This window comes from Phalacrocorax carbo, chromosome 8, assembly GCF_963921805.1.
Source record: "Phalacrocorax carbo chromosome 8, bPhaCar2.1, whole genome shotgun sequence".
NCBI classification, from domain to species: domain Eukaryota; kingdom Metazoa; phylum Chordata; class Aves; order Suliformes; family Phalacrocoracidae; genus Phalacrocorax; species Phalacrocorax carbo.
The window spans coordinates 41,085,004-41,098,909 of NC_087520.1; the positions used below are offsets into that span (position 1 = coordinate 41,085,004).

The 13,906-nt window shown below is 38.6% G+C and overlaps 1 protein-coding gene across 2 annotated transcripts in view; it reads left to right on the forward strand.

Moving 5' to 3' along the window:
• The window catches only part of PLCG2 (phospholipase C gamma 2), a 66,655-nt gene that overhangs the window by 20,182 nt on the left and 32,567 nt on the right, over positions 1–13,906 (forward strand). For both annotated transcript variants that reach the window (XM_064459652.1, XM_064459653.1), the window contains 7 exons: positions 1,024–1,164; positions 3,812–3,905; positions 5,349–5,396; positions 9,613–9,697; positions 10,464–10,547; positions 12,006–12,049; positions 13,208–13,280. In XM_064459652.1, the coding sequence (XP_064315722.1) occupies positions 1,024–1,164; positions 3,812–3,905; positions 5,349–5,396; positions 9,613–9,697; positions 10,464–10,547; positions 12,006–12,049; positions 13,208–13,280 (569 nt within the window). The remainder of the gene's footprint in view (positions 1–1,023; positions 1,165–3,811; positions 3,906–5,348; positions 5,397–9,612; positions 9,698–10,463; positions 10,548–12,005; positions 12,050–13,207; positions 13,281–13,906) is intronic.

Consider the following 13,906-nt stretch of genomic DNA (forward strand, 5'->3'; position numbering starts at 1 on the left):
CAGGGAGTTTATATTACAGTGTTCTTAAATACATGGGCAGAAACCCTCAGCTATTTTCCTTGGATCTTGCTAGGTCTGATAAACACATTTCAAGAGCAGCCATGAAATGTTTTTCTTCACTCTTCATCCTGTAGCTCGTAAGTCAAGACTGTCCACAAGTGGAAGAGCTGCTTATTTGTCTGGTCCACAGCCAGAAGAAAACCACTTCCTCAGTTTTCTAATAAGTGTCTTATCTTGAGAGTGCACATATTTCTATTTCAGTGCTGCCTTACTACTGTTATGCAGGCCATGTAGCAAGGCTTTGATAAAAAGGGATCTGACTTGAGAAAATGTGTGCTTGTGCAGTGTTCCCATTCTGCTATGCTCTAACACATACCTGTGTTCTGTAGAAAGCAGCAAGTTGGAAGTGATACAACAGGTTATGTTAAATGACAAGAGATCTCTTTGGAGTTGACCAGGGAAGAACTCACAAATATTTTAATTATTAGGCTGGATTTTCTCTTTATATTCCTTCTTTAAAGATTTTTCTTACAAGTGCCAGTGACTATCCTAGCTGACTAGCTGACAAGGTTAGCTGACTATCTAAGATCTGGTGCATAATATTTAGGTGGGTAAGTTAGAAGCTGTATCTTTTCATTTTTGTCTCTGAACAGTTGTGGCAGTTGGAAATTTTTTTGCTTAGAGTAAATACAATTTGTGAAATCATGTCTTCTGTAAACCCAAAGGGGCTATGTGTGTGTACTTTGTCCATGGATATTCAATGATAGCGAAATGACAAAAATATGACACGTTATTTTTCTTCTTCTTGTGGTCCTTCTTTACTGTTGTCTGTTAGCCAGTAATATATTTAGATTCATGGATTGCAAGCTGGTGGAGTTTGCATTTCTTGCCTGATAAAGATATGTAAATTTATATATAGATATTTTATGTATGTGTGCATGCTTTGAGTTGTTCATCTTATTGTTTCAGGCTCTGCTGGAAGGTAAGTGCGGTTGTACTGACTGAATGTTTGTTTCCTTTTAGTGGATCTGATGGAAATAAAAGAAATTCGTCCAGGAAAGAATTCAAAGGACTTTGAGCGTTGCAAAGCAAAGCAAAGGGAAGAACACTGCTTTACTATTTTTTATGGTACCCAGTTTGTCCTCAACACCTTAAGCTTAGCAGGTACATTTTTCTTCTTTTTTTCTTCTTTAAACCTACCGATTGAAGAAATCAAGTACATTGACGGAACAGTAATGCAAAGGCTACTGTGATTTTGACTTGTACAGTTCAGGAGTGCACCAGATGTTTAAAATCTGGAGGTAGACCTTTTACTCAGCCCTTCATGTCTGTGACCTGCTGCATTTGTAATGTTTTTCTTTCAAATAGTGTATTGTGTGAGTGTAGTTTCTGATTTGCTCAATCATTTCTAGCAAGGTAGACTTTTGCTGGTTAAATATCTCTAGTAAGGTTTACAATACTGGAGAGTAGAGGTGACACTGTTGTCTTTAAAGTCGTAAAGAATTTGCTGTTGTCTTCAGTATGGCCAGAATATTGCCCTGACATTTTTAGTCTGGCTGAAATGATTCTGGAAACTGTAGCCATAAAGAGTTAGACTACAGCTGTGTCACAGAAACTTTCCTATCACCTATGAGAAATTGCAGACTAATTTGGAAAAATGAAGTTCCAGTTTGGGTTATGCATGTGCATGTCACCTGGTAATACTAAACCTCTTCTAAAGAGGTAGTAGGGGACCATAAATAAAATTGGAAGGTGATAAATTGAAAATTAAAAGATCTGTATGAAGCAGGATCCTGTATCCTGTAGCTGTGGAAAGGGTTGGGGCACTTCTTGCATCAGGTAAGATTATCCAGGGTTGCAAATCCAAAGATTTTGAAATGAAAAGGGATATAAATTCTTACAGTGCAGGCTGAATGCAGTTTCTAACTGGTAGAGTTTACGAAGAGATTTCTCTTCTAAAAAGTTTGTGATGGATTCTTCGTTTAGAATCATACAGATGAGTTATTTGGAGTGGTAGTTCTCTCTGTCCTGTGCAGGAACGCACTTGTCCATTTAAATAATTAAATTAATTGCAAAATCTTAATGAGAGAAAAGAGTGCTTTGTAAACATTTTAATCCTAACAGTAGCTTTTTTTTTTAAAAAAATTGAATTAATTGCTTATGGATTGCAGTACTAGAAGACAGTTTTTTCGCAGTCTGATGCATTGGAAATTAAGGACTGCTTGTGACTAATCCATTGTTATAGGCCTTTAACTTTAAATAAGTTTTACCATTGTTGGCTGAAGTCTGTGAAAATTTTGACTAAGCAGCTGTACTGAAGTGCAGCTGTGCCAGGTACTTCAGACTGATTTCCCCTAACAACCCCCCTCCCCATCCCTCCTCCGTGGCAGTTCTCTAAACCAGGCTTCTGCCAATAGTTTGAAAACACTCAGAACTATGAGATATGTTGCGGTAATGCTGAACTGCAGGAAAACATGATATAACTTTCAATTAAGGGAGAAATCCTTGTCAAAGTGCTTTGTTGTGGTTTCTTAAAACAATATAAAATAATTGTTACTTAAAGGGAATGGTAGCTGTCATTGTCTTGGGAGAAGAATTGGCTTGGCAGTGGTAGTGGGTGTTCTTTCTGAAATTGTAACTAATTGAAAAACATTTCCATGGGGAGCTGTGGCTGGGCTCTAGCTTCATCCTTGGGGCATAAAGGGTTGTTTGAAAAGTATGTTTAAATAAAACGTAATCTTCATCTTTTGAGAAACTGTTCTTCTTTGAAAGCAGTTAAAAGAATTTGCACAGATTACAGCTCTTGTGTGAAAATAATTTTTCAGAACTGGTTAACTGAAGAATGCCTTAATGAAATTTCAGAACCAGCATACTAAAGCAAATGGACTTTGACCAGCTGAAGGCTGTAATGATAGCATCTCATCCAAGGCCCAAAAAATTGGTTGCAGCCTATCCGGTGTTCCCTAGGGAATGCTATACCCAGCACACAGTTCATCATCTTGCTTCTGTTGGATCAAAGCATTACCAATTGCGATCGTGTTAAATCATGTGGAGGATTTTTCTGGTTTGGGAAATGAAAAGGCAAACTACGTTTAAAACAAAACAAGACAGCAATAAACCAAGTTGTAAGGTAGGGAGGAAGATGTACCTGGCTTCTAGTGTTAAGCCGCGTAAAATTTTAGACCTTTTTTAACTTGTATTAAAATGTGTTCTGTATAACCTACACCATTTTTATATGCTGCTCCCTTCCTGTTCCTCTAGCTTAAGTCTAGTGTGGAACAATCTGTGTTTAGAGGCATGGTTAGGACAGATGGGAGGTGGTTATGTCAATTAAAAGCCAGTACTTTACGATTTTCTTGTAGGTTGCTAGGAATATAATGAACCAGTTTTATGCTATCACATGCTGAATTCTTTTGTCTGTGCACTTCAAGTTGCTCTAGGTCTAGGCCCCTGGGCTTGTGCCACTTTGGAGATAGAAGATAAGAAAATGAATTTTGATTGTGTTACTACAAGAGCTCAGCAGTAGTTTCATAGTCTTTCTGCTGAGATATTGAAACTTGCCTACCCTGATAGGCAGACTTCTAAAGGAGGTATTTTTTGACAGAGTTTCCAGAATTACCCCCGCCCCCCAATTTATGCTGTTTTTTATTAGTTTTCTTATTAGCAACATGAAGCTATGCAATGATATTTATCGAACAGAAAGGTTAATCAGCAGCTTTGTATACTAGGGTTTATCTAAACATCACAGGTTATATCTTGGTTTTGTGTTGATTTTGTTTTGATTTTTCTCATAGCATATTATTTTTTTCAGCTGACTCTAAAGATGATGCTGATAAATGGTTGTGTGGCTTGAATATCTTGTATCAAGAGGTCATGAGTGCTCCCACACCTGCTATCACAGAGAGGTATGTGGACATATTTTTATTTTGTGAGGCTTGACATTTCTTTAGAATTGAAAGTGGAAAAACTAAAAGAAATTTCTATGGTGCGACAAGTGCCAGTTACCTTAAGAGCAACTACTCTCCAGTTAGCATGTGAGATAGAAGGCTTATATGGAAATTCTCCATCTCTATTGTGCTATTTATGTGTTCTGGTATCACGCACTGCTGCATCCACTAACGTGGACTTGCAATCTACCTTGTTCTCTCTACTAAACCAAACAAAAAATCTCTTAATGAGATCATAAGAACATGTGGTGTAAGTGTGTGTTGACTTCTTGGAAAATTAAAATGTCTAATGCAATTGCAGTAGGCTTGCCCTAGCAGATGTCCATGTGTCCTGTGTCCCAATATTTCCAAGGTGTGCTTTTGCAGTTTCTTGTTTTTATTGGATGCATTGCACGGTATGGCAATGTGATTAGCTGTTTTTAAGGATTACTTTTTAACAGCTAGCCATATGATGGTGAACCTGCGCCCTTAATGCTTCTGAGGATGTTGCACGTGAAACTACTCGTGCTCAGAATGTGAGTTTTGTTGACAAGCTTCTAAGGCTGTCTCCGTGCCTGATTGCTTTCATCAGTGCTGACATTTTTGTTTATGGTCACCGCTGTTGCCTGTTGTGAGGATATATCTTGTCCTCACTTGCTACCTGACCAAATTGTGGCTTTGACATTGATGTTGTCTTTAGATACTTGCCATTCCAGATGGGGAGAAAGTATTTTTATCTATTGTATGGTATCACAGTGAGCTGCTATACCAAGTGCTACGGGGTTCCAGGCTATGTTGTGCAGCAGAGCGATTGCTGTAGAGGCTGAGGTTAAGTTTAATAACAACATGCTGTATTCACCCTTTAGATCAAAATCATGTGTGTATATATTTACTATTAATGCTGCTAATAGTATTTTGCTGTGCACCTACAACTGACATGCACTCTAATGAAGTTTTTCTTTAAATTTCTCTAAAAACCTCTCCCTCTCCCCTAATTTTTAATTTTTAGGCATCTAACAGATCTTTGAGCCAGTGGCCCAAAATCATTGACTTGATTGAGTTACTCTAGTTTAAATTAGCTTAAGTTTTGGCTCGCTTTATCCACTTATATTTTTACAGCTTCTGGCTGCTCATTCTTTCTGTCCTGCCCACCCTTCCCCTTCCTGTGTTGTTTATGTGACTTTAAAATGCAGTATTAAGCAGCATTTTGGTATATATTTACAAATATGGTTATAAAACTGGCTGAATCCTTAGATGCTGCACTGGAAATATTTTGGCTTTATTAAAAGAGGTGTATCTTATGACTTTTAAATATTTCTGTTGAATTTTATGTATGGATTTTGATATTTCATTGGCTGTGCTTTCTTTATGATTCTTAGATTAAGACTTCATTTTTTTTCTTTTTTTCCTCTTTTCCACAAGCTGGCTGAGAAAACAGATCTATTCTGTTGATCAAACTAGAAGAAATAGGTAAGAAGCTCTCTCTTTTTTCACTTTGGTTTTAGTGTACTTTCTGTTGCAGATTCGAACATGAATGAAAAGAAATACTTATTTGTCCAAGAGGCAAAATATGAGACCCCTGAAAATGGCATTTGCTCTTGTTTTAACAACTTGAGTTTTGCCTTTTGCTAAACACAGCGTGTTCATAGCACTCACTCATGTTCATGTACGTGGTATAATGAGGAAGCAAATGATGAATAAATAGTTTTGCTTTTAGCCTAGAATTACCCTGCCAGAATGAGGAAAGGGAGTTGTCTTCTCCGAGTCTTACTGCAGAGATTCAGCTCAGCTGTGCAGGTGTCTTAGGTTGCTTGTTTTATAGAGGTCTCTGCACTTTCATAGCCAAGTTGGAGCCCAGCAGCTTGGACTGTATAACCCGCTGTGAGCTTTCCTGTGCAGCTATGCCACCAGTTCTCCTTCTTTGCTGAAGCGTGTTTGCATTGGAGTGACTACGCTCTTAATGTAGACAGACCAGAACCAGCTTTTAAAAACTTGTCTGGGCATTAGTAACAATGAAGGTGCATAAGCAGAGTTCAGCATGGGCTGCTGAAGATGCAGGGCAGATGTTTAAGTGATTACCCTTCCCTTGTTTCCATCCTGATGGAGCCTGAACATGGCTAGTATGTGTGGTATCTTGTTTGAAACTAGTCACGGCAGCAGTGTCAGATATATCCAGAGACAGGGTTGTCCCAGCAATAACGTGAATACTTTACTGCAGGGGTCAGAGCTGTGAGGAGAACAGAACAGACTATTAAGAGGAAGAGGAGATACCTGAGGATATTAGAGGAGTGGAGGAGGAATACTACTGGTACAACAGGGTAGAACCATGTGAAAGAGTTACGTTAACAGTGGGAAACAGAAGATACTCGTGAGGGTAGATATAAAAATAAGCCAAGTTAGTGGTTTGGAATCAGAGCTAAATCTTTCTCTTTTTTTTTTCTTTTTTTTTTTTTCTTTTTGGCAATTGGCCTGGCTACATGGGCTTATCTCCTTGCCACATATTTGAATAGACCAAAGCCATAGAATTACCCCTGACATGGTGCTTCTCATGTGAAAGAAGTCCCAGGGGTTGTAGCTCCCAGTGTATCAGGTAGCTTCTTATGTTTGAGTTCTAGTAGTTCATTTCAGGTCCATGTGTGATGTGGGTTTGTAGCTTTTGCACAACAAGCCTTTTTTTTTTTTTTAAAAAAATTAATTCAGTTGCATGCCTCTTCTTAGAGTTGCCAGAAATCATGTGACACTGAGAAGAATGTTAACCCGCTCCTCTTCCATGGCTGCTACTTTACCATGATTTTGCTCTTTGTCTGGAACATGTATTGTATTCTCAGGTGTAATTCAGTGTAGAAAAGTACATTCATTTCCTCTCATTTAGGTCTTTTCCTAAAAGCAAAATAAGGTGTGGTGTTTCATTGTGTGACTAAGACTGTGTTACTGCAGGAAATAACACCATTCTGCAGGCAGCCTGTAGCATTGTGCAGCTGGCTTCAGTGTGAGCTGAGGTGACATTTCAAAATGGTGTTTCCTAAGCTGGCCAGAGTGGTGAAGGGGAAAGTACCATCCTTTACTGGATATTGGCTTATACATCCTGACGTGTTATGACATATACGTATTATGACGTATATGTTGACAGGGATCAAGAAGCAAAAGCGAATGTTAGGATAGAGAAGGTGTGGCTGACAGTGTATGTCTGCTGAAGATGTTTCATTTACTGCTTTAGGGTTCTTTCATCACTACAAGGCAGTCTGGTTAGGATCAAGGGGACTTGCACTGTGGAGAGGGCAGTTTTGCAGGTGTTTTGTTCTCTTGATAGATGATTAATGCTTTTAGAAAAATCAGGAAAGGAGTTTGGACTGAGTCTCATTGTGTTTAGTGTTGCAGTTTCTAAGGAGGTTCATTGTAAAGGTTAGGCTTCCAGGCAAGTCCTGTTTCACAGGTTGGTTTTTTTCCAGTGGTAATGAAGTCCCAGCTCTTTGTTTTGGCTTGCACTTGTCTGGCCAGAGGAAATTGCTTGTGCTTGGTGTTTAGGGTACAAACTGAGTGCTCATTCTTGCTCCTAAAAGAAGTGTTTTTTTCCAGAGGTCTGGCGACAAGGCGGAAAGCCAGGAATTTCCTGAGTTCTAATCTGGCTTTGGCATGGACTTTGGCTAAGTTCCTTCTTGCTTTGCCCCTTTCCCGCTCTACACAATGGACGCGAGAATATCTCACAGGGTGGCTGCTTATATGGACACTGTAGAATAGAAGTATTACTTTAGTCTAGGTGCTAATTGTTTTTGTTGCTTTCAGGTGACTCTGTTCTGACCCTGTGTTTGCAGAGAGTTAATGGCTTATGAATTGCATTGTATGTCAAGACAGAGTACCTTAGCCTAACATTCTTGGGTACTGTTGGTATTGCACTAATGTTTTGTGAGCATTGGCAGTATGACCCACGGATGTTGTGCCTGCATTCTCTTGACTCTTCCACACTTCCTTTTGCTGCCATAGATTCCCCATATCTTCTACTGTGGGACTTGTCCCTGTGCCCTTCACATGTTCCACTGTAATGCTGTGTCTTTCTCACCGAGACCTCACATCAGTGCCTACCCAGAGTACCCAGTGTTTGAGACTCTGTCCTAGAAATGTGACCTAATTTATCTTCTTTGCTATCCGAAGACAAGTTTAATAGCAGGTAACTGAAATGGGGCTACAGGAGATGGCTGAGTTGGTCTACCAGCTCAGTGCTGCTGGACGAAGTCTCACTCTTTCCTTTTCCTCTACCATCTCTACATGCTGCTAATCAGGCTTTTCTTGTTCTGGCTATGATGCTGATCTGGGCATGAGGTGAGCAGGGTGACCTCATGAAGCCAGTGGAAGACTTGTTCTATGTCTCTCTGTCCCATAGTTTTGTACTCACCTAGCAAGTTGAAATTGGTTAGCAGTTGGGACCATGGCAACAGGAGAATGGAGTGGGGCACAAGGAGAGGAGTAGTGGTTGCTTCTTGTAACAGCATTGAGCTGTTAGATTGGCTCACCTGTACCTATGGCACATCTAAAGCATTTGGACACTCAGGTCCTTTAGAAATCACCCCTCTCTCTTCATACAGCCGTTATAGTAGCATTCCCCAACCTCCTATTTCCATTTTGATGATAAGTATAGTAAATATTGTGAGCTCCTCTGAGGTTGCAGTGAAGGATGCTATGGCAGTGGCACCTCGGACACTGGAATAAAGTCTGATGTTGATGAGAACACTGGAAGATATGAAGGAAACCGAGGTTTTTGAAATAAGCTGTTCACAGGTTTGTTTCTAATACAAAGTATTCCTTCAACAAAAGAAGTTTGATGGATACACCATACATGATTTCATGTACGGCCAGAAAGTGTGTGTGGCCAGAAAGCGTTGCAGCGATTAGTAAGCTTAGCTTTGTAAGTATTGCTTAAATACTTGGAGTATGTAAGCACTGTGTTGCTTAAAATCTGAAATAAGTATGTCTTATTTGAAAGGCTTTGCTGTTATCTAGAAAACTTTGGTTTTTAAAGTGTTGCTGGTATATCACTGGACATCCTGAAACTGTAAAAGGGGTCAGCAGGTCTGTGTGAATGGACCTGGAAGGCAACCCTCTCTGGGAAGACTTGGTTGAGGGGAGGATAAGGTGATGTCACACATCTGTGGCAGAAGGGGAGAGTCTTGCTGCTGCAAATCAATTTTACCATCCAAGTGAATAACAGCTGGCTTAAAAGGTTATAATGGTAATGAGAACTGGAGCTTTTTATTTTCTGTTTCTGCTCACCCGTTTGGTATATCCTTTGTATAATATTTTCTGTGTCTATATTCCAGTTTCAGTGGGACTGGAACAATGGAAGGCTGCAGTTCATCTGACCGTGTGTAAACATCTATATTTGAGCTGATGATCTAGATCCGATTAACTGTTGATGGGGAGAAATGGGAGTATCTGCAGCATAGTTCTTTTCATCCTAATATGGATGCCCAAATAAATTGAAATGACTGTTTCTCCCCACTAACTAGAAAACATGTCTAGCTTGCTCGCATGTAGATGTTAGATTTATAGTTTACAGTTGTGAGATGAGCCCTACCCAAGATGTTTCAATAGTCACATTTTTGTGTTGATAGAAAATATATTAGTAGCTATCTAGATACAGTAGAACTGTGGAGTTTTTGCCATATTTTGTTTTTTCTTTTTATTTTCCCAGTATCAGTCTTAGAGAGCTGAAAACTGTCCTTCCCCAAGTGAACTTCAAAGTGAGCAGCATGAAGTTTTTGAAGGATAAATTTGCGGTAATTACCTGATAACTTATATCTCTTTGGTATTATCTGATAGGTGGTGTTATGTGTTTTCAGGATACTGCCTATATTTTTGCTTCTTACCATGTACAGTAAATTGAATGATATAAATTAATTTCTCAGCTTGGCATTGCTTATATCTAAGGCTATAAGAAAATATAGACATAAATGTTCCTTCTTTTCATTGTACAGTTGACCAAAGCCAACATTGCGTTTTGAGCTCCAGTGCTGATACTGTGCAAGTGCATAGGAAAATATTTTATGTTTAAGATAAAATTCATATATAAGAAAAAGATTTTTTTTTTTCAATATGATCAAGTAATAACCTATTCGCGCCAACCTGTGCTAATATTAATAACTGCTGAAGGTTGTTTCCATTCCTACTGGAATTTTAAATATTCCCACCTTTTCCTGCTTTCCAGCTCTCCACCCTTAAAGCATACATTCTTGCTTCTGTTGCTCCAGCTAACAATTACTGAATGAGACACTACTTCACTCTTAGTAACATAGTGGAAATGGAGTTAGGGTACAAAATGCAAGGCCAAAGATGTGGGCTGGAAGCACTGTGTCACAAACCAAGAACCTGATTACTTGTTTGTATTCTTAAATAAATTTTTAAAATCCCAAGTGATTAAAACAAATGAAGTTGGAGTAGAACAGACTGTGTGAGAGGGTGGCAGCTGGAGTAAGAGTAACTTGTTTGCTGTGCAAATGCAGTTCGGGGAATTCTAAACTCACTGCGTGCTACTTTCTATTGTAGGAAATAGGTGCTCATAAGGAAGAGCTTAGTTTTGAACAATTTCATTTGTTCTACAAGAAAATAATGTTTGAACAACAGAAATCGGTAAGCTTTTTATACGTAGTCTTCATCCTGTTAAACTGCTTGATCAGAATAAAGAGTGAATGCTGATTATTTTTTATTTCTGATTGTTACTGATTTTCTTTGTTCCCCATTCTTGTAACAGAAAAGGGGTATAGTACTGTACTTGATGTGTAGATAACAGTCACCATCAGCAATTGGCTTAAGAAGATAAGTCATTCATTCATGTTGCTTCTTGTGTGTTGGTAGTAGAGCTATGCACAGAAATAACAGGGTTTCTAGGAAGTGTGTTTCTTGTGAGTTTGTTCAGGATGTAGAATGTCTTTTCGTTAGGCTTGGCTGATCTCTTTACTGATAGGAGCAAGGTTTTTCCATGCTTGTATTACTCTTTTATCACTAACAACATTCTGTAAATCATGAGGATGTATCCTGAGCATCAAATAACAGCTATTGTTCTCATTGTCTGTCGTGGTTGGAGGTTACCGCTGGTAAGTCCATTACAAGACGGGCATCAGACAGTCCTTGGGAGGCACGAATGCAGTGAAATTACATTTCAACTAATTTATATGGGCAACTGCCTGACTATTGTTTCCATGTATTCATTGCATAGATTCATGAAGTTGTTGGAAACAGCAGTCATTTAGTGACTCTGAAAGTTAGGAACTATGAGAAAACTTGTAATTTGAAATTACTTGCATAAACATCTTTGTTGACGACTGTGCTTATTGTTGATTGAACTTGCAGTTGCTAAAATAGAAGCTTTGATAGCGAAAGTCAGCGCTGTTTCTTTCGGCAGCAGAGCTTTCTTGTGCTGTTTAAAAGCGATGCTGAAATTATTGTGAAGTAATAAAGAATCTCCATTTACTGACAGGGTTTTAGGTTTACCCATGAAAGTCTAGTTAATTAGCTTGAGCAGAAAGTTGAAGAGTAAAACACAGAATAAGGAGGCTATCTGACTTCCTTAAACTCTTGTTATCGCCCCTTGTGGATCATTTCAAAGAAACTCCTCAGTTTGCTCAACAACTACTTTGGGTCAGTTGATAAATTTCCTGCGATCTGTAACTATGCTGCTCCAAGCTGGGAACAAGTTATGTTTTATACTCACATGAATAAATGTGATGGATGATATGTAATTCCAGTTTTTATTCTGGGATATCAAACAATAAAAGCTTCCCCAGAAAGCTGATTGATTCTGTGTATCAGGTACCTTATCAATAGCAAGTTTTTTGCCCAAGAATTGCGTGTATTCACACTGAAAGGCCTGAAGTGCTGTGGCCGTTGCCAGCCTTGGCAGTATGTTTTTTTTCTTACGCGTTTAATTAAAAATGTGTCTTGCCAATTTGTATGCAGCTTCTCTAGAGCAGAAATGCATATATTTCCTCTTCCCAAACCAATGGACATTATTAGATGAAATTAGCTAGAAAATCGCATATTCTTTTATTATTTACCTTTTTCTCCCTTTTTTGTGTTGTTTGCTTTAAGATTCTTGATGAATTCAAAAAGGATTCCTCTGTGTTCATTCTTGGGTGAGACTCTTCATTTCTATTATTCTTCCACCTTTCCATATGGTTGTAGTACTGCAGGAATATTTTTTAATTACATCACTGTTTTTTGTTCTGATGCTTTAGTAAGTGAAATGATACATCTTTTTGCATTCAGAAAGGTGAATTTATCATAGTAATAAGTCCTGAATATAATTTGATAATTATGTTTTACCTTCTGACTACCAAGTGGTATGAACAAGAAAATTTGCCTATTCTCTGATTTCACTAAGAGCTGAATGGAACTATTGAGGGACAATTTGATGGAGATATTTTAACTTCAGTCTGGGGACCGGTGCCGTGCACCGGCTTTGCCTAGACTTGAGCAGAATGCTGACAGTAACAGTTTCTGCATCTTTCACTTGGTGGACTTGAAAATTTGGGAAATGTGTACAGCATGAAAAGGAAGGTCACAGGCATTGCTGACATTTTGACTGTGAATTAAACCAGTTTATCTTGGTTTTGAATATTACGCTAACAGATAAAGGAAGTTACTTTAAAAGTTTGCTTTGAGTGTATTGCGTATTTCCTTAACCCTTGGTCATGTCATATGAATTAAACTTCGTGAGAGTGCTTAAAAGCACAGATTTATCAAGGATGGGTAGATTATAAATACCTTGTCAGTACCAGACGATGTGGCATTTGTGTCCTACAAAAGAGAAAGCAGTTGTGCTACTTTTTCTTGGTGTAGCTGCATCTTGCCTCCTTTTTCAGGAGGTTTCAATCTATCACAGTAGATTATCTGAGTAATAAATGGAAGGATTTATTTATGGAAGTGTGGTTCTATGATACTTTAAAAGAACAGTGCCTCCGTATGTCTCAACTAAGCTTAACAACATCCCTGTCAAGCGAATGCTGCTCATTTGCTAAAAAGAAATGAGCAGAGATTTGGTACTTTTCCCAGTGAATCACCATCAAAAGTACATCAGGAATCCAGGAGGCTTTACTTAAAGGCTCAAAATACACTATCACAAGCCTAACCTAAATTCCACTGAAGTCATGATAAGTTTCTTGGTGGTGGCAGCACATTTATACCATAAATCCAAGATACAAATCTATGTCATTTGCTGCTATAACATCTGATGACACTTGCTCTGTTAATTCTTTAGCTTCCCTTTCCCGTTCTTTTTTTTTTTTTTAAAGAAATACTGACCGTCCAGATGCTTCCGCAGTTCATCTCCATGACTTTCAGAGATTCCTTCTACATGAACAGCAGGTGAGAAGGTTGCAGAAATCTTGAGTTCTTTTTCCTGAGGTTGTCTCATGGAATTATCATAGAATCACAGAATCATAGAATGGTTTAGGTTGGAATGGACCTTTAGAGGTCAAAATTCTATGCGCCTTGAAAAGAAATGTGATGTTCATTGAATATGATTGATGTCAGCTGTGATACTAGACCTTGAAAAGATTTCTCCTTAGTTTTGCCATTGAAGTTCACAAGGACTATTATTTTTCATCTACATAAAGACTCTGAAAGTGCACCAGAGGACGAGAGGGTGGACAAAGTAAATAGGTCTCTATTTAGTCATGTAGATAAACAGACAAGTTTAGAAATAAACACGGGATGTATGTCAGAGATGATAGCCCAGCCTAGTTACAGCTCTTATGCTAGGTACATCTGGGGTAATGCCTTGGCCATGGCCCCATTTTAGCAGCTCTTACATAAAAAGCTGAGCTGACTGCCTGCATTCCAGTCAAAGGTAATTTTCTATTGAATGGAGCCAGTTTGATGTCCCATACCAGCAAGCAGATAAGGATGGAGGCAGGGACTGGATTTGCATCTTCGTCATCTTCTTTAATGTTATTTAGCACAGGCACCATGGGAAAAAATTGTGCGATACT